General features: G+C 47.0%; 1 protein-coding gene across 2 annotated transcripts in view; it reads left to right on the plus strand.

The window, feature by feature from the left end:
- SLC35F3 (solute carrier family 35 member F3) overlaps positions 1 to 19,901 on the plus strand; it is a 168,369-nt gene that overhangs the window by 139,659 nt on the left and 8,809 nt on the right. For both annotated transcript variants that reach the window (XM_042025262.1, XM_042025263.1), the window contains one exon: positions 15,634 to 15,853. In XM_042025262.1, the coding sequence (XP_041881196.1) occupies positions 15,634 to 15,853 (220 nt within the window). The remainder of the gene's footprint in view (positions 1 to 15,633; positions 15,854 to 19,901) is intronic.

Here is a 19,901-nt window from a genome sequence, read left to right on the forward strand (position 1 = left end):
TGCTCTCTGTGCAGCTGCTCTGGAAATAGTGTGATGCTGGAAGCAAGGATCACAAGGTCATTTTCCAAAATGAAGGAAGGAATAAGCATGTCACAGGAGTAGAAGGTGGAAGACAAATGAGCCCGGTAATTTCGTATCTGGCAAATACTTGGCTCTCCTCGCTGTTGCTCGGCTTTCAGAACCACCAAGCAGGAGGGAGGATCATTGCACAGCCCTTACAGTCTCACTCAGAAAATCACGGTCCCACATTCCCTGTTACTCCCTCTACCCATGAAAGCCAGGGAGATGCCATAAACTGCAGCTGTGTGTCATAAAGCTATTTCATTTTAGCTGAAAGTGAGTGCTGTAAGAGTGGATACGCTGCATGCTTCACTGATGTAGATTAGAAGGAGCTTTACTCCTCTAGTCATAAATAGTCAAAGAACAGAAATTACTTTCGTGACTTTAAATCAGGTTGTAGTACAGGAGGGTCTTCCCTAATATTCTTACATTTTATTTTAGAAATCTTCTATCATAAAAGGATGTTCATCTGTGCTACAGTCAATCCCATGGTATCTGAGGATCTAAATCTAAGAAAACTGTTTAACAGGCTCTATTCCAGACATTTTATTAAAGCCATTACCAGAGGCACATCAAAATGTAATAGCACAGAAGCAGATAACAGCCAGAACATTTCCAGCATGAAATGCATGATCTATTCTGACTAAGGGAAATCCATGTTAAAAGTTGTCATTTTCATTTGACACTTTCAAATGTCACAGTCACATTTCTGAGACAAATCCAGATACCATGTTTCTGAGTCATCTCGAGTTTATTGTCAGCAGTCAATCTTTGCCACTTGAAAGCAAGGGCTCTCCTTGCAAGTCTTCCAGGAGTTCTCGCTAGACAGTGTACCTTTCCCCTGAATAATCTGTATTCTTCCTCTATCTGCTGTGCTAATTCCCAGAAGGTAATGATACTGTTTTCTCTCCAGAGAGGTAGTCAGTGAATCCCAATCACTCTGCACCATCACAACATGCAGTATGGATGGTTTCTTGTCACAGGAAGAAATCCCAAATTTGTCAGACCAAGCACATGCAGAGCATTCCTTGAGGGTGGCAAAGTCCAAGTTGAGCTGTGCAGATAATCAGGAGCTTATGATAATGATTCATAAAGGCAACAGAGAAGTACTTCAGCTCCGCGCTTACACCTAAGGGCTTCAGAGTGCTTTAATTAATGAAATTTTAATTAATTTTCACTGCTCCTGAACTGCTGGGGGCTACACTTGTGTTACACGTTGAGTGAAGGTACATGGCTAATGCATCCAAGGTGGATTAAGCAGGAGAGCAGGAGGAGAAAGACAAGAAAGTGGCAGCTTGTCCCAGGGAATGGGTTTCTTCACAAGGGCCATGTCCCTGGTGCCTCCACCATCAGCAGCTGCCAGAGATAGGACAGGGCCTGGGTGGACCCAGGCTGGCAATTCCTGTGTGGTCCAGGCCCATCTCTTCACAGGCATCTCCTAGTGACTGCATCACTGACACAGAATGGGTAGAGAAGGAAGGGATGGTTTATGCTGCATTAGTCTTTCAAAAATTTTGTTCCCAAAAAGACAAGTACAGCATTTGGACCAGCATATGGGTTTTCCAATTCATTAACTCAGGAGTCCTGCATCTTGTGGTGAAAAGTTCCTATGTTATTACCATTACAAATAAGGGCTTCTTTCTGTCTTTCAGCCTTTCACAAAGTAATTGGTGCATTCAGCAATGACTGGGTTGAAATCCTAGTTTGCAGATTCACAGCCAAGATCAGGATGGTGCATTATATGCTATCGAGGCACCAGCTCGCTCCTCCTCAGGACAGTTTGCAAAGTGCTTCTCTGCACAGAACTGTTTTCTTTCCACTGAGGTTCACACAAAGCAGAGCCAAAAGAAACCATTTAGTAGGCAATAAAAATATAAATTAAAAAGAACAAGTACATAAAAATGTCACTAGGAAGGAGAGCAGGGTGTGCTGTAACAGCCTTATCCAAACCACACTGGCATTCCCCCACACATGCACAGCAAGGACAAGATGCAACTGCTTTGTATTTTCCTACTGCTGTGGCACCAGATTCTGGCCAAAGACTTTTGGTGCTTCATCACCTCTTATCATGTAGGAGGAAAACCTTAAAAATATAAAATATTTCATATAAATAATATAACATTTTAAAACACACAGATGAGCACTCTGAAGCATCCTATCCATGGAAGGCTTCAGATTCAAAACAAAGTTCCGCCTGCCTCTGAAGAACAGCTGTGTATTCCATCCAAACACATAAATAATAATGGTTAGCATCCTGTTCAGAGGGACTCTTATGGCTTCCAGCAATTTTTAGTTACATCCACTGTCTCAACTTCAAGTCTGTTTTTTAAATGTGGCAAATCTGAAACCACCTTAAGTAGCCTGCACCACATTCTCATTTCTGGTCTTTCCAGGGACTTCAAATAGATCTCATTTCTTATAACCTCTAAGCAGCATAATCACCTCAGTGCCATAATCCTTTTGCTTACTTGTAGAATGACAGGCTAATAACCTGTCCTGGTTTGAGAAAAAGTCACCCCAAGACATAACCCCATTAGGTATTTATGTTCCTATGTTCTGTCTAAGGAGGATGTTGGCTGGAAAGTCCAGAGTGGGACATTGACAGCAGCTGGAAGAAAAGTCAGTGCCAAATGTGGCTGCTCTAATAGCCAACAGTGAAGGCAACAAGGCTGACCCACATATGTGCCACCCCACACTTCCAGTAGGAACCAGGGAGGTAAATAAAGCTACACCATTCCAGAATTCAAATGAGCATAAGACTTAATAGCCATGGCAGCTGACACCTGTTTTAAAGACCTGATCCGACCAGTGCAACAACATGTGTAACAGGGACATTGCAGCTCTTTGAATCTGTGGTATTTGCTTGCTATTTCTCCTGTTTCTGGACCCCAAGTTCACACCAGCATTATCAGGCAAGGCTCTGATGGAGTTTGCCATTCCTGACACTGCTGGAGGACCTCTGCATCCATAGCTGTCTGTGGAGTGCTTCGTAGTTCTCCTGTGTTAGTGGCCACATGCTGGAGGAGATGCAGATGGGCATGCAGCTGCTAATGGCAGACCTCTGGAGATACCTTTTCCACCCACAGGTAGCCCTTTCTCCCATGAAAATGACATATCTCTCAAGGAGAGAACCGGTTGTAGTTTCTTTGGAATTGGAGAGTGCTGGCTTGAGCAGAGGAGGAGAGGGAAGGGTTACCTACTTCCACAATTCTGAAACATCAAGGGCTTTTCACCTGGGATGTCTGGGGAGTTGCAAGGAGCTGATGGAAGGAGCTGGAAATTTTCTGAGCTGCAAAAGCAGACACAAATCTTGTTCCTAGAATTGCTCTGTGGTAACTCAACTTCCTCTCTGGAGGGAGGATCTATCACAAAACTCAGTATCCTGCTCACTTCTTTGGAATGTATAAAGGGGAAAAGATCACAGCCTTCATATTTATGGATCACGAAACTGATATTCAGGTTCTGAACCATGTAACAATGAGTGGCCCATCAACCCATAAGCATAAAAAGAGCTTGAAAGAACTATCAAGATGTCGATCCCTCAGAGTGCAAGAAGACTGAAAGACAACTGTGCCTTGTATTTATACTGTAGACCTGCCTCTCGTGCTCAGAAAGAAAATGAAGTGCTCTGTACACTTGTGTCTTGAGAAGAGTCTTCAGAGAAAAGTATGCTTTTATATAGGATCCTCATATGCATATGTGCATGTAATTTTACAGATTTCTTAATTACTCTGAAAAGTAGGGAGGAGAAAATTCCTCAGAGACAAGGCTCCTGAAATGGCATGTGCATGATCAGCTTTATTATTTCCTTTTAATATTTCCTCCTGCAGGTCTTATTTATGAAGGTAACTATAAACTATCTTGTAAGGCTATGGAGGGAAAAATTCCCCTCCCTCTCTTCAAGAATGTGCTTTCTTGGCTGAGTAGCTTGGGTCAGCAGTGCCTCTCATGCAGTCACATAGAAGAGTTGTTAAGGGATAGTATAAAGGGTCATTAATAGACTTTGCTTTCTAGGATGCATTTTGAAATTTTAAAAGAAATCTTGTTCCAAATGGATGACAGGCAAAATCCAAGAGCATACACAGGTGGGAAATGAAAATAAAACCACTTTCCAAGTACAGTACAATCTGGACTATTTTTTAAATTATTTTCTGCTGCCTCCATTATTTTCCACTACAGATTTAGTTGATATTTACTGGGAATTAAGAAGAATAATTTCACTTAAATTGTTCAAACCAAAAAATTTTAAAACTTATTTCAGTATTTTTGTAAGTTTTTTTGTTAACCTGTACCCTTCTTCAGAAGCTTCTGATTCAGTGAATGGGTATTTTGTTTCCCTGCAAATTGAATGAAAATAAACATGTGCAACTTCTCAACCAACATTTGTAGAACAACATTGTAGAGGAGATGCTGCCCTCAAAAATCCAAACCACACAAGTTCTGACAGCTCTTCACTGGAGTTATATCTGCCTAATCCTTCATGAGTACATTCTCTTGGCATTTCAGGTACTATGGCTCCATTTCTGCACTGTCTGGTCCTTTAAAAATTCAGTAGGTGTCAGTATTTTTTAATTTGCATGTTTACTGTTCAAACAACAAAGTGCTTATATGGGGAGCGTAAAATTTCATGTTTCTCTTGCACAGCAGGTAATTGATTTCAAGCCATTCTCAGTTACTGTATGCCACTTGAGAGACCTTAATGTCCCAGTAGCAGAAATGAAAGCCATTCAATTTCTGTTATATATTGCCCTGTTTTTACCATTTATACTAAGGCATTACACAAATTTAATGCAACTAGCAACATCAGTGTTTTCTGAAGGATTAGCCTATTGGGAGAAAGGTCAAAACAAGTAAAGCTGCTTAGAAATCTCAATCTCAGAAGCGATGGACATCATATTTTCTAACACCCCCTCCTTTTGGCACCAAACTCATCAGCTGTACTCGTTCACCTCATGTGACTGCTGAATTTCTCAATCTTTCACAGGCTGCTTTTCAAAGATTGCTGTGCTCTGGAGGGTGCTGTTCAATCAGGCTCTGGGATGAGGGTATAGATGCCATCACAGTCTTGAGACCTCCTCACTCCAGTTCCATGGTCCCCTCCTTGCTGTGCTGCTGTGTGTAGGATTGGGATGACTTTGCTGAAGAACAGAAAGTAAGGGAGTACAGGGCAGAGAGTGCTCTGTTTTTGTGTTAAATGGACATCAGCAGTGCAACTAAAAAGTCAAACAAACTTCAAACAGAAAAGATTCACCTGTTCTTGAGAGGACGTACTCTAAAAATGACCACAAATACAAGTATTTAGAAAAGATTATTTCCTTCTATATCCCGTTTATTTAATGCATCTAGGGGCAATTTGTGCATTGTAAATGTCAGCTACTCTGTTATGTCAGCAAACTCTCAGCTTTCTTTTTTTGTATGACTTTCTTTCTTTTCATAGACTAGCTGCCAAGTTAATGGTGTTCCTTTTGGTATCTCCTGACTCACATGCCTTCCTGTTGCCAGCAATCCCCAGTATCCCATCATGGTGCTGAACAATCAGTACTTAGGCTATGAAGTTGATTAGTTTATGCCCTTGGCCCAAGGCTGGCAGTGCCAGCAGCAAGGGCTAACAGGGCTTTGCCCAGCTGGAGCCGTATCTCCACACAAAGTGTCTCTGACAATCCACAGGCATAAAGGTGCAAATTAAATATGTATGTGAGGGTATATATATGCGTTTCAGTAACAGCTGTCTCAAGGTGTTTGCATAGCCAGTTTTATTACAGAGATATTTCTCTCCTCCTTCTTTTGCCTCTTGTTCCTTCTCCCAAGACACAGCAGCACTGCTCCCCCTCCTATTGGCACCCTGTTTCTGTATCAGCACAGCACAGAAGCCAAGACAGCAACTACTAGAAAAGCATTTTATTCTTGCATACTTTTTTGGTCTGCCTATGCCAACCACTACAAAAATCTAATTTACAGGAGGCCAGCTGGCCAGTTTCTCCTAAAAGTTTCATTCTGACTATTCCAAAAAGTACTAAGTGGTTCAGGTCACAGCTGAAGAGGACAAGCTGGATATAAATCACATCAGGCCAAACTTAAGATATCCACAAGCAATTGCTGCACAGTTTCAGAGTCTGCAGGCCTTTCACACCCAGAACATCCACTGACGTCAATGGAAATTTTGGATGATGACGGAGAGCAGTGGTGATGTTGACTCCGGCAGTCAAAGCCTTGAGAGTCTAATGTTTAGGTTTTCTCTGCCTCAGTTTGTGTATGCTGTCCCTCACCACACGCCGAATGCTGCACAAATGCTTGACTGCATTTACCTCAACACAGCCCTGGGAAATAACAGCGAGCCTGTACCCTCATACCCCACTGCCACAGGGGGACAGGCTGGCTGGGGACTCATCCAAGCTCATACTGAAAATTTGTGATAGACCGTCACTATGGACCTGAAATTCAGCCTCCTGGTGCCCTTTCCAAGTGCTTTCCCTGGAAGGCTTTTCATGCTTTTCATCTTTTCAGTAAATGAAGTACTGAAGCGTTGCTTAAAGTGCCTCTCCAAACTGCTGGGACCTGCAGGGAATTGCCTAATCCACTTGGGTTACAGTGGATTAAAAATAATGTGGGTTTGTGGTTCAGGTTTTCTTCCAAAAAACAGTTTGATTAACTAAAGGCCAACATTAGCAAACTCATTCATACTGCGCCATGTAGGACACAGTTTAGTTGTAACTTTGGTGCCAGTGCATCTCCCAAGCCACCCAAAACACAACCCCTGCTCCTTAGTGCAACACCCACCTGCCGTGGGCAAGAAAAGGGGCCCTGAAGCAGCTCTTCTGATAGCTGGGATGCCCTTCCCAAGAACTGGAGTGTGTCCCCCACAGCTGGGCCCAGGTGGCTGGGGAGGCTGGTGATGCTGAGGGGTCGTGGTGCTGCACTGCTCCCTGTCTGGGAGAAGCTGCACCTGCAAAGGTGAGAGGCCTTCCCTTCAGGCAGGCAGAGCCCAAAGAGTTTTTCTAATTGCAGCTGCACAGGATAAAAGTGAGGAGCAAGAGCCTTCAGGGGAAAGGTCCCTCTGGAGACCCAGCAACCCCAGGCCACTTCCACATGACTGGTGCAGCGGGAGATCCTCAGGAAGGTCTGAATTCATTAGCACTAAGTTGCTGCAAGCAGTCAGCATCCTGTTTTTGAGGATGGCAGCAGTCATTAGGTGCATGGTACAAGCAGGAGCATTCCTGCTGGGCTAAGGCCTTAAGGACACCTGCTCACCAGTGCCAGCATGCTCCTTGAACTGGGCATTCCCTGTCTTTGTCACTCTTTGATGAACCCAGGAGGAGGAAGAGGTAATGCAGAGCAGTCTTTAACTAGCAATGGTCATCTTCAAATAGCCAGCCACAGTCACTGCACAAATTGGATTTAAAGAATCAATGCAATGTTTGCTTTGGGCAAGAATTCTTTGGTTTAAGGGAATTACAGAGCCCTGTTATGAATTCCCTATTTCATTCTTGGGCTTTTTTGAACTCTTGAGTAAATACTGTCTGATGACTTGCTGCTGCTCATTTTCTCAGCTTGCTCCGTAGCTCCCCAAGGACTGTCATTAGCTTCAATACAGATCATTAACTGCTCCTCACACCCTGCCGTGGCTGCCTGTGCCTGGCTGTATGTGGTGCTGTTGGAGCTGACAGTCCTTTCCCTGTACTCCATTTGAGCATGGCAGTGGGTCCAGACATACTCTTCATCACACCCCACTGAGTAAATGGGTCAGTTCCCTCCAGCTCATCCTCCAGCCCTGTCCCAAACACCAGCAGGAGCTCTCCCTCTGCTTGCACTGTGGGCATGCCAGTAACCCCCAGGAACCTTTGAAGCTTTCATTTCCCTCATGCCCCTCTCAGCTTCAGGCACTGCAGCTGTGGAGGGGAATGTCCAGTCTGAGTACCTCCTGGCCACTGCTCTGGTGGGCTCTAACAAAAATTTGAGGCTAATGCTGAGTGCTACACCAGGTCAAGTCAAGGGTTTCATTTCTCATGGGCTCAGAAACAAGGTGCTCTACAAAGCAATCTTTGAGTGTAACTAAAAAGCTCATTTCTGTGTTCAAGTGTGATGCCTGCCTGGTCTGTGGGTGTTTGGAGCTTGCACATAGCAACAGTCTTGCATTTTATTTGTATAATGCCAGTTGTCTAGAAGAGCATAAAGTACTGCAGGCTCTGGGTACCTCTGGGGTGTAAAGGCAGAAAACGTTGGATAATTCATTATCATTTCAGCTGCCTGATTGCTGAGGGCATCTTGTCACATTAAAAGCTTCTTCTTGCCAGGAATACTTGCTGCATTTTCCAAAATGTGGTTCGGTCTTGTTCTTTTAAACTTTTTTTATTTAAATGTTAGTTTAAACAGTCTCTCATTAAGGCTTCTGAGTCTGTGCTAAGACTTGTCTTGAAAATGTGTATTCAGGTGGTTTGTAAGATTTGTATTATTTGCTTCTTTTGGAGCCATTCTGGTGTATTATGTAAATCCATAGCTAAGCATTTCCTGGGAGCATTTATTGTGCAAACGTCTAGCTTGGCACGTGCACAGTGCCAAGCAAAACCAATTGCTTCTGCCTCTCTAGTTCAGAGAAGGTCAGTCTGGAGATTTTTTATTTCATTTACTTTTGTTTAATTTAAGAGAAGACAATTTTCTCATTCCATTGCCTATCAGAATATATTTTCTGCATATGAGCTGGAAACTCCCAGAACAGATAGAAGTTTAGAGGCAGAACACCAGCCCCAAACTAATTGTAGAAACAAGTAATGGTCAGTCGCAGGCACAGATATTTAAAAGTGGCAGCTGGATGCTTGATTGGCTTCTATGGTAATTTCTTGCATTTAATAACATGCTTACAGAAAAATATGCATGAGATGATAGGCATTAACAAGCCATTAGAGTATTTTAGAGAAGCCACCCTTTGCGTCCGTCTCCAGAAACCAGTGCTGTCATTGGGGCTGATGTTACTTCCAGGGCTGAAGGGCTGCCATTCCCGTTAGGAAGGGTATAATGAGAGACCAAAGGGCGAGGATCTGCAGCACAGACAGATCCCCAGCACAGACAGACTGGACTGGATAAGTACAGACATCTCTGAAGAGCAACAGGTCCTTGGCCGTGGGCTACGGCGTTCCACAGTAGGTACTGCAGGCAGCAAGGCAGGCAAGGCCCACCAGCACACCCAGGACAGGTCTCAGACTTCTGCCCCATGGAAGCTGAGGAGAAGCTTGTGCCCTCCCAGCACTGGAAAGCAACTTTCCTGGGGAGAGCTGCAGGCAGGGGTATACAGGTTTTGTTGTAGAAGCCTCAGACCAGCGAGGCAATAAAAGCCATGGCAGGAGTCCTGGGCATCTCTCTGCAAAGTGCTGAGGCTAGCAGGTTTATTCAAGGCATTTTATGATCTGGGACACACCACAGGAGCCTCTGTGCAACTGTTCTGCTGGCATGTGAACCTGTGGTGACTCAGGAAAAAGGCACACAGGGACTGTCTTGATAAGTAACAGGAGCTGGCTATAAAATAAACATGCAGGAAAAGCAAATCCCCATCTCTCTGAAGGTGCAATCAACAGGCAGCCCTCATCCTGCCACTTTAAATCATCCAGTGACTTTGTCTCTCTGTGCCCCAGCTTGCACATCTGTAAAATGGGTTTCATGAGCTCACCCTTTTCTCCCACTGCTTTGAAATCCACCCACCTCAGAAGCTGATTTTGTCACGGCTACCCTTTGGGTCAGTGCTGGCTCAAAGGGGAGGGAAGCAGAGCTGGAGGCATGATCCTTTTTTCTGCAAAACACATCTATTTTTCTGGAGACAGTTCTTGAAGAATATATTGAGTTAACTTTCATTTTTTAATCTGTACAGCAGTCATACTTACCTCCACTTAATGTGTGAGAGATGCTGTGGTCCTAACAGGATGAATTACAAAAAACGTCCTCGTGGGTTTTTTTCCCTGGGAGAAAATAAACTTGAGTCTAGTTTCCTTCTCTCCTGTTACTGTCAGGGCATCTTGCCTGTCTGCTTTGCTTTTGCTTACTACAACTGGCTTGCGAGTGCTCCCAGAAGACATGGCATGACATTTCAGTCCATGTCTTTTTTTTTGTACATTGAACAGAAAATGTAAGACTGTTGCACATCTGCAGATTATTTATCCATGCAGGCCTAATTGGTGCAGGGATTAGCAAAACATGTTTTGCCTGCCAATCTCTAATCAAGAAGACGGATTCACTGGCACAGTGGTGGCTTTGCTGTGCTCCAGGGAGGTGATGCTCACTCTGCTGAAAATCAGAAGCAATTTAGCCAAATTCAATTTGCAGGTACAGACCTTGCAAGGTCAAAGTAAGAAGCACAGTCTACAAAGAAGAAATATTACCCTCTAAGAGCAACAGCAGATCCAAACCTGGTTTCAAGAAAAAGGCTCCAGTATGAACATTGAGACAATGAAAAAATTCTAGTGAAAGTTAACAGTCTGGAAAGGAGAAATAACTGGCTTGTGAAAAGTATTCCCTTAGGATGTGTATTACTCCCAGAAATTTTCTACTTTGCTGCAAATTTCCCAAAGATGTAATGGCAGTTTCAATGACTTACAAACCTTTCTGGCACTGGTTTGTTCTGCAGGAGTATCAGGAGACCAAACCCCTGGCCTGGGGCAGCACACTGTGTGTACTTTTTCTGGTTCTTGTCTGCCTTTCCTCTTCATAGGTGGGATTTTCTTTTTCTCAAAATAGGGAAAAAAGCATTCCTTCTAGTGTTGGCAAAATTTTATAAATTCATTTTCTCGAGGTTCGGAGAAGTGGGGAAACATCAAGACTACCTAGCAACAGGCAGTGGAAGGTGAATAGTGTTAAATACGTAATTGTGAACTCAGTGGGGAAAAAGTGGAGCTTTGCTGTCATATTTTATTTGCTAGTTTTATTTGACTGCAACACCTACTTTCAATATAATTAACTCTTACTTAGCATAGAATTTTGGCACTGATGACTTCTGATCTACTTCACTGGGGATGCTTGGTTCCCGTGATGGAGTTATTTTGCTAGTATTGTGCTGGAGACCTGCCTAAGGGGGTAGAGGTAATTTGTGATTTGCTGGGTTGATGAACATACACACTAAAAAGAGTATGAGGAAGAACAAGATCTAGTACGTGACAACTAAAACAGCAAACAATTTAGAGTTAAGACACCAACAGGAAGATTGCTGTGCCTTAGGCTTTTCTGTAGTATCTTTTACCCCAATTCCTGTAGTACTGTAGCAGCTACATGCTGTTTCCAAGTGACACTACACATCTCCTTCAGGCCAAGCTGACAGACCACCAAGTGACAAGTGGCAGGGGACCAGAATCCCGATTTGGGAGAGAGGACCGCTGGCATGTACAGCACCTGCCTGGGTGCTGGTCAGGACTCGCTGAGCCCTGCATGGGGGTTGCTGTGGTGGAGAGCTTGTGCCACAGCAGCAGCAAGGTGAGTTCAGTGGTGCCATGTGGTGCCCACTGCTTTATTTTAGAAACTACAAGCAAGTTTCCATCTGCCTTCATTGTTGTCTTCCCATGAATAGGATGCCCTGAAAGCGACACAGCCACTTCTGCTCCCAGCTGTCACCCCTACCAGTTGACATCCTGAGGAAGAGTAGTGTGACCAGGCCGAGTTTCTGCCCCTCTTTCTCACCTGCGCCATCCCGTTACCCCAACACACAGCAAGGCTGCTTGCTGCAGCAGTGCCCTCAGCAACACCCCTTGGCAAGCACATCCACTGTGCCACATCTCACTGGAAACACTTCCCAAGGGCCACGTGTAACCAGGCTGCAGTGCTTTCTGTTCGCATGGAGACCTCCTCCCCGCAGTGTAATCCCACGGCTTATTTCACTCTTGAGCCTTCAAATTGGCTGAATGTGGACGTGGCACTTCTGGGTGGAAGGAAACTTTTTTCTATTGCTGCTGCAGCAATTGAGCCAGTACATTTCTCTTCCAGTATCCTCCCTCTGACATTTCCATTCCAGTCTTACACAGACTTTGGCTGTTGCCTTTGTTAATGCCTTGCATTTACATTTTAAACCAAATGCTGTGATGACAATGGAGCGCCAGCTCATGATGGCAGAATTGAGGAAAATGATGCAGGAAGATCATTTATCTCAAAAATACAGCATTACACCCTACAATGCCACAGCTCCTTGCTGTGTGCTCCCACCTTATCTGCACACAGCCTGGCACTTGTAGGAATTTACTCCTCACATAGAGGATTACAGAGATTAAGGGGGAGATCATCTCAGCAGAAGGGCTCTTCAGGGCGGCTTCTCTGCCGAAGAGGGGCCACGCTCAGCATGACCTGGGGATTCACAGGGCCAGGGTACACCTGAGCTTTGTATCAACTTTTTCCTCTAAGCTCTCTGGCTGTTGTCCACACCCAAAGTCCCACTATTCTGTGGGCAAAGCAGGGTGATCCCAGCAAGCAAAACTGTATTGTCAAGAGAGCACCAAAGCAGCTTTCAGGTTGAGGAGGCAGATGAGAGCAGCAGGCACAGGATTTCTGGTAATGTGACCAGGAATAGGTTTTGTCAATCTCAGATGAAAATTTCTCTTTTAACACAGTGTGGGGGTTAACACAGGGGATGTGCCCATGTCTGTGCTGGGCCCAGAAATTAGTGGACAGCAGGAACAGCTGTGTTCAAATGTTCTGTCAAAATATTTAAGCTGAAGGTTGTTTTTTCTGGAGTCATCCCTGACTGTTTTGAGCTTACAGCGTAGGTTATACCAAAGTCCTGCCGTACTTCCCATAACTATTTATCTACTGTTACTCACGGACAACTCTCTTCATCAAATGCTTCCTGGTGTGGCTTCACAAGCTGTGCTATGGCACCAAGGAAAAGTCAGTTTTCCCAGTAAGCAGTAGCAAACCTGGGGAGACAATTAATTGTGAGAGGTTTATTGTATGGCACATAGCCATTCTGGTGCACAAACTATGCCACACTCTCCCAGATGCTCCTCCTCGTACTTCACTGAAGACGCCAGTCCAAGGCAGCCATCTAACCCATCTGCAGGAGTGCCCCTGTTTGGAACAACAGGGCTTGCTGTGGATGTGGGTGCATGGCTGGCAGCACCCTCCACAGCCCTAGGAGTCCTCGGGGAGAAGCTTCCTTACAACTGGGCTGAGTAAGGAAATCTCTGCCATAAGGAGGTTTCCGTTGAAAGCTGGAGCCAGCCTACGAAAAGCAATTCACGCTTGGTGAAACCAGCCAAAGCAGCTAAAAGGAAGCTTTGTTGTATAGGGCAGAGAGAGGAGTCTCCCAAAGTGGGCACTGCAGCTCAGGGTCATGATCCATGTCAGGGCAAGGCTGTCCTTTGGGGCGTCATGGCACTACAGTGGATGCTTCAGGGATCTGGGCTGTGATATCATATGAATCCAGTGGTATTTACTGAACAAGAATCAGGCCACAAGACAGTAAAAGCACATGTTTCTATTGCATATGAAATAGTGATAGCTAATTCTGTGTGTGGGGAGCACATTCTTGGCAGGAGGAATTTGTTTTCCCCAGGATGAATCCCAACATAAACTCCATTTTTGTCCTTTCATTTGAGTACAGTGTTTCTGTTCCTCTCATACTAATCTTGTTTCACGTCATTTAATTTAAACTGTGCCTGTGTATTTTGTTTTCAGAGCATGAGGCTGGCTGCCTATGACACCCTGGCAGTCAACCCTCGCAGTGTCTTAGGAAGCAGGTTTAAGCCTCTAATGAAGTTTGGGACTGGCTTTTGCAATGTGTCTGCTTCCTTTTGCACTCCCGGTGTCGCCTGTGGCAAGTGGCTGGTACAGTCAGTGCTGTGCAGCACTGAAGGCCGGACTTGAAGTGGGTATAGTGTTTGTGGAAGGGAAGAATGGATCCTGAGCATAGGCAGCATCTGTCAGGGTCATGAGCATCCCTGAACAGCCCAGCACGGCTCCAGCAGGTGAGAAGTTGGGCTGGGGTTTGTGGTGTAGATGGGCAGCTCTTCTACTGATACGGAGAGGCAGTTAACAGGTGTGGCAGGGAATAGGCTGCTGCCAGGACGCAATTTTGCAGAGGACAAGGGACACGGAGTGACACAGTGCAGAACCAGCAGCTCAAATGAAAGTGTCCGTGTACAGCAGCCAAAGTACAGGTTCATCACATCCAGAGACGGGCAAGTTCTGCATAGCTATGATTTGATACAAGGGACTGGCAGGCAACAAAAGCCAATCAACACAAAAAATGTGTTTCCTCTATCTTGCAGTCTTCTACCTGCTGCAGCAGAAGGGCTGTGGGCTGATGTAGACTTGTGGATGGGGAGATCTGATTAGCCTCAAAGAATGGATACGGGTTTTTTTGGGTATTCATCTGGTACAGCCCTGTCTTCTAGGAAAGTGGATCAAAACAATGCTTTCATCAGAGTCCAAATAATGATCTTTACATGCCCAGTCTCAGGAAACAAACAGCTTGAAATTCATGACAGCAGTGAAAACCTATTTGTCCATCATTGTCAGTGGGAAATTTAATTCTGCTCAGGTTTTGTCAAAACACCCCAATAAAGTACTTCAGGGCCCTGGGGAGTTTCCAGGTTTGAAAGTAAGCAATGGCAGTGCCTGCCCGGGCACTGTGCTGGCTGCCCCCCACACACCTTGCAGGCTGCTGGCCACAGTCCCAGCCCCGCAGGCTGATTCATTCCTTCTTTGTGTTACTGAATTTCCATGCAATCGGCAGCTCCCAGCTCTGCTGCCAGGCAGGAACACGCTGTAGGCAGGTCTCCCCCCCCCACCCCTGCAGCCCCATCCCAACTCTGCCAGCAGGGCCAAGCTGCACCTCATCACCTCCTGTGTCCTGTTGCCCACTGCCACATTCGGGACACAAACAAACTGCTGGTGCTTCTGCTCTTTGTGCCAAGGCTGAACCTGCTCAGGCTGCCTCCTGCTCAGGGATTCACAGCATCCCCAGCCTGGATTGCACACACGAGCTCCTGACTCCCCACTGCTGCTGCAGCTGATCCAGCGTGTCCCCTGGTGCTACCATGCCATGTTCTCACCCCAGTGGGAGCAGGCAGCTGCCTGCCACCCCCTCCTGCTCCTGCCCTGATGGTGCTGGAGATTTGAGCCAGGTCCCACCCCTTGAGTGGAAAAACCCCAAACCGGACTCCTGCAAGGCTTCTTGCAAGCTCCACATAGCAGATCGGATGGGCACCAGCTTCCCATGGCTTCAGCAGGAGCAGGGAGCTAGGGGCTTTGCTGCCAACCCTGGGCCCTCAGCATCCTGGTGCCCACAGGGGTGAAGGGAGGAGGATGACCCCACACTGCTTCAAGATGTGAAAGGACTGGGGAAAGAGTGAGATTTCACCTCCTGTTGTCACCTCTCCCCTTGCTCTTTGCAGCCCTCTCTCTCCCATGTTTGCAGCCCCTCCCTGTTTGTACCCTGTGCAGGTGCTGGCTGTTGCAGCAGAAGCTGAAACTTGGATTTTTTTCTCCTCTTTAAGGTGTGTGCCTCTCTTTCCCCAGAGGAAGAGAAGAGGAGCAAAAAAAGCCATCTATTTGCTGCAGACTGTGACTGGCTTATGTAATAACACTGCCTTTCTCTCCTTGTTTTAGGGAGTGCTGCCGATTTTTTGGAGACAATGGCTTGACTTTGAAGGTGTTTTTTACCAAGGCAGCACCCTTTGGTGTTCTTTGGACACTCACAAACTACCTTTACTTACATGCAATAAAGAAAATAAACACTACGGATGTCTCCGTGTTGTTCTGCTGCAACAAAGCTTTTGTGTTCTTGCTTTCATGGATCGTTCTGAGGGACAGGTTCATGGGAGTGAGGGTAAGTGACTCCTTATCTGTCTCCCTTCTTCCCCCTCACCCTTGTGTCTTTCCTTTACCCCTTGCCTCCTGCCAGCTGAGTCAAGCAGCACCCATGCAGACAGCTGAGCAGGCACAGAAGTCCTTGCAGAGCAGGGATGCATCCTTCCCTGCAGCCTTCCCAGGTGCCTGTGATCTCCTGGAGCCCCTGGCTCCCCCAGCCCAGTGCCTTTGTGCATATTGCTTCAGGAAAGAGGTAACTTGCTCCAGAGTGTGTCACAAAGGATATGTGCTATCTCTGTGTTGCTGTGGATGTGTGAGCCTTTGCCAATGCCTTCCAAGTGACTATTCCCAGGCTGCCACCAGACCTGGTTGTTTCTAACTGCATATTCTTGCAAGCCCTGGCTACACACAATGCCCTTCTGGTCCCAGCCTGGGAATTTAACAGGGCCCTTTACACCTTTCTCTGTGTGACAGCGGGCTTGCAGGGTGGGACAGTTATCTTTTGCATCCATGTCAGATAGCAGCAGCTGCGGACAGGAGAGGAGAGCTGGGCTGCCCTCGCCCACCTGTGGCCGAAACGTGTGTCTGCATGTGTCACTGAGGGAGGATCGGTGTCCACAGGGACTTGCATCTGGCCAGCAGCTGTGGGCTGCTGTCCTGGTGGCACCCCAAATGTTTGCTTACACCTTTAGTTCTGCACCCCACGCAAATGCCTCTGCAGCAGCAGCAACAGAGCCACGTGCAGAGGGTTTATCAGAAAAGCCCTCAGCTCCCTGCTGACCCTGCTGCCATTCCAGCAGCCCTCAGCACATCATCGTGTCCTTTGGCAGCAGAGTGGGTGGGTGGGTAACCCACCACCCTGGGGCCAAGGAGCTCCTGCCAGGGCCAGGAGCAACTGCAGGGAAAAGGTGGGTGCCTCCTGCCTTGCTGCACCAATTAATAGTAATTAATAATCAAGATCAACGGCAATAACTGCAATTATTCCCATCTCCTGTTCACTGCTTGAGGAGCTCCCTGCTCACCCACCCATGCTGGTAGTGCTAAGAAGAGGTTGCTGTATGGAGCAGCTGAGAGTTAACTTTTCAGGAAGTATTCCTCTCTGGCAGGAGAATTTGGCAGGAGAGCTTGGCCAGCCTTTCAGTGGTGGCAGCCAAGAGGCTGCTCAGGGGATGGTTGCAAAATGTACCTGCCAAAAGCTCGGCATGGCCAGCTGGTGTCTGCCCACCCCTCTGCCCAAGTAGCCTTACCCTGAAAACAAATTAACTGTGATTTTTGAGTGCAGAAGCAAGGGTATCCTGAAATGATCCTGAAGGTAAAGAAGTCTCATTGTTATCAAAGCTGGACGTGCTGGCCATTTTGATAAATGAAAATAAAAAAAGGTATTTTTGTGTCTTCACGTCTCTTGTGGCTCTGTCAGCTGTAGCACTGGTGGGACATCAGGAGAGATGTTGTGTGGAGGGGTGACCACTGTGGTCTGCACCTGCAGCTTGCTCCTCAGTCTGAATGGGTCATCTGTCACCGTGGGACATGGCTGTGGTGTGGAGGGAAAGAAGCCAACCTGTGTGTGTAGGGATACCTACATGGGCATGTACATGTTGGAGCAGAGGTGCTTCTTGGGCTCTCCGGAGTGCATGGCCATGATGGAAGAGCCAGGATGCTCAGGGACTTTCTAGCAGCTTCTTGGGAAGGTTGTCTTGTGCCATGGCAGGGGACATGCACTGGGGGATGAATCCTGTTCTGGGTGCCTTCCTTTTCAGAGGGGCAGAAAGAGTGGAAGGAGCAGAGAAGCAGACCCAAGTGGTGGTCCCGGCCATGTCCAGCTGTCTTTTGTTTCCTATCAGCACTACTTTGGGAAAGCAGCAATGAAGCAGAAAAGCGGAACAGGGACGAGGGCAGTGGTGGCTGTGTGATGCTCCTGCCATGTGTTCCAGCCCCTCACTGTGGCACCTGGCATTGGTGAGGTTGTGTATGGGGGGGTCTTCCTGAGAAGGAACAAGCTATCTCCTGAACCCAGGAAGGAACACAGCTGTCTCCTTCCCAGGTGACAGGCCAGCAAGGGACCTGGGTACAGGGAGAAGGGGTTTGCAGACAGACTGGGCTATTCACTCTTAAGCAGTTGTGGCATCCTGACATGTGGCAATACGGGAGTGAGGAGGCACTTGTGCTTAGGGATTGGAAGGGCACATGGCAGCACAGCGGTTCTACTGCCCAGCTTTGTGTGACACAGTGGGAGTGCTGGGGCACTCCTGTCTGCAGAGGGACATAGCATGGAGTCTTTGGAGACAATTATTTTCTTCCCTCTTTTCTCTCTTTTCTGTACAGCCCATGTGAAAAGCAACTGGAAGCAAGAGTGTCACTGCTGGGGGATAGCCTCAGGATGACCCCAGCACACTGCCTTCTTCCTGGGACTGGCAACCAGGAGGAAGGACAGCTGCTAGGGCCTCGCTGCGAGTGACCCAGGGGCTGCAGCCACCATACAGCCCGGCCCCAAAGTGCGTGGTCCCTCGGGGCCACACTGTGCCAGAGCTGCTGACCCTGTTAGAAGCACCCTTTGAGAGGGTATTTGGCAGACAAGGCTGCAAGGGGGAGAGTGCCTTGCCCCACAGTGAGTGCCTTCCCACGCTCCTGCTCCATCCCCAAACCAGTGCAGCAGGATGGATAGTGCCACAGCAAAGCTCTGAGTGCAAATTTGGGTGTCCCTGTTTATGCTCACTGACAGGGGCAAGGTGAGAAAGGCAGCCACTCAGTGGAGTTAAAGCAAGTACAAGTATCCTCCTTGGCCTTCAGAAGTGCAACTATTAGCTCTATAATCCTGTAAATCACAATTTGGCTGGAATTTAAATGTAAGGGCAAGCTGCAAGTTCCCATCCTTGCCATTCAGGTACTTTTAAGTGCCTTCACCTCCCATAATGAAGTTGAGCTCTTCCCCCTTGCCCTTCGCTGGGCTGGGCTGGGCTGGGCTGTGCGCCGTCAGAGAAGACACACACATAACGAAGCTGTGAGTGCCTGAAGCACTGCCTCTGCAAACCCTGCAGTGCTGTGACATTTGTGGGCTCTGTGGTGTGCAAGCAGTCTGTCACCACCACTAACAACATGCTTGATAGACAGGCTGAAAGGCTTTCACAGAAGGTGTGTGTGACACCCCTGGCAGGTCAGCAGGAGACTGCGAGGTGAGGCCAAGACTCATCTGACACTTGTGACATGCTTGATGGAAGAGACAAGGACCTCTGTCCCAGCAGAACTATTTACAGACTGCATTTATTTGCTTTGATCTTTGACTTCGGTGTTTCCCTCCATGCTACAGTGAATAAAACAGCTTGGGATCCAAAAGAGCCATCACTTGCAAGTGCCTCCTGTGTACATAACATATAGAAAAGCACATCTGCCTGTGGGACTTGGAAATAAATATCCTCTCAAATGTCAGACTGTAGTCTTCCCTTCCAACCAGGCAGAGCCACAGTCTCTTGCAAGGTGCTCTGAAGCTAATCAGCCCCCGATGTTAAAAGCAAAGCTGGAGACTTTTCATTCTGCAGTTCATGAATGCACCCCGAGCTTCCAGTGCAGAGGCGTTACAGCTGCCTGTGGGGCTTGAGGCAGGCTTCCTTCGCCGATGCACCTGGAGGTGCCAGCTGGATGCCACAGCCCTGGCTTGTGGTTGTGGATCTCCTCAGCTCTCCTGTGAAGGCTGGACAAACCCCATGCAGCTCACAGGAGGACAGCCACACCTGGAGCAGATGCTACAGGAAATGCTGCATCTTCCACTCTTTGTCAGCTCATCTGTAGCACAGGTGATGTTGAAGGAGTTGCCATCTTTCAGATAACCCTGAGCCATCTACCTTGCAGCTCTCCAAAGAGCCATAGTTAGTCAGAGCAAAAGTGCCTCTGCCCCAGAAGCCTGCCTGCAGCAGCTGCCAATAGTGGACACCTGGAGAAATCGGTCTAAATAGGAAAAGCCGGTAATGATATTTCCTCATGAGACTTTCCAGCCTCCAACAATTTGAGGCTCAAGGACTTCCTGAGATGGAAGCAGTGTTTCTATAGCTAAGTCATTAATGGAATTTTTTTCT

The sequence above is a fragment of the Corvus kubaryi genome, unplaced genomic scaffold (assembly GCF_017639235.1).
Source record: "Corvus kubaryi isolate FWS band 111438036 unplaced genomic scaffold, C.kubaryi_AGA036_p1.0 37266, whole genome shotgun sequence".
In the NCBI taxonomy this organism is placed as follows: domain Eukaryota; kingdom Metazoa; phylum Chordata; class Aves; order Passeriformes; family Corvidae; genus Corvus; species Corvus kubaryi.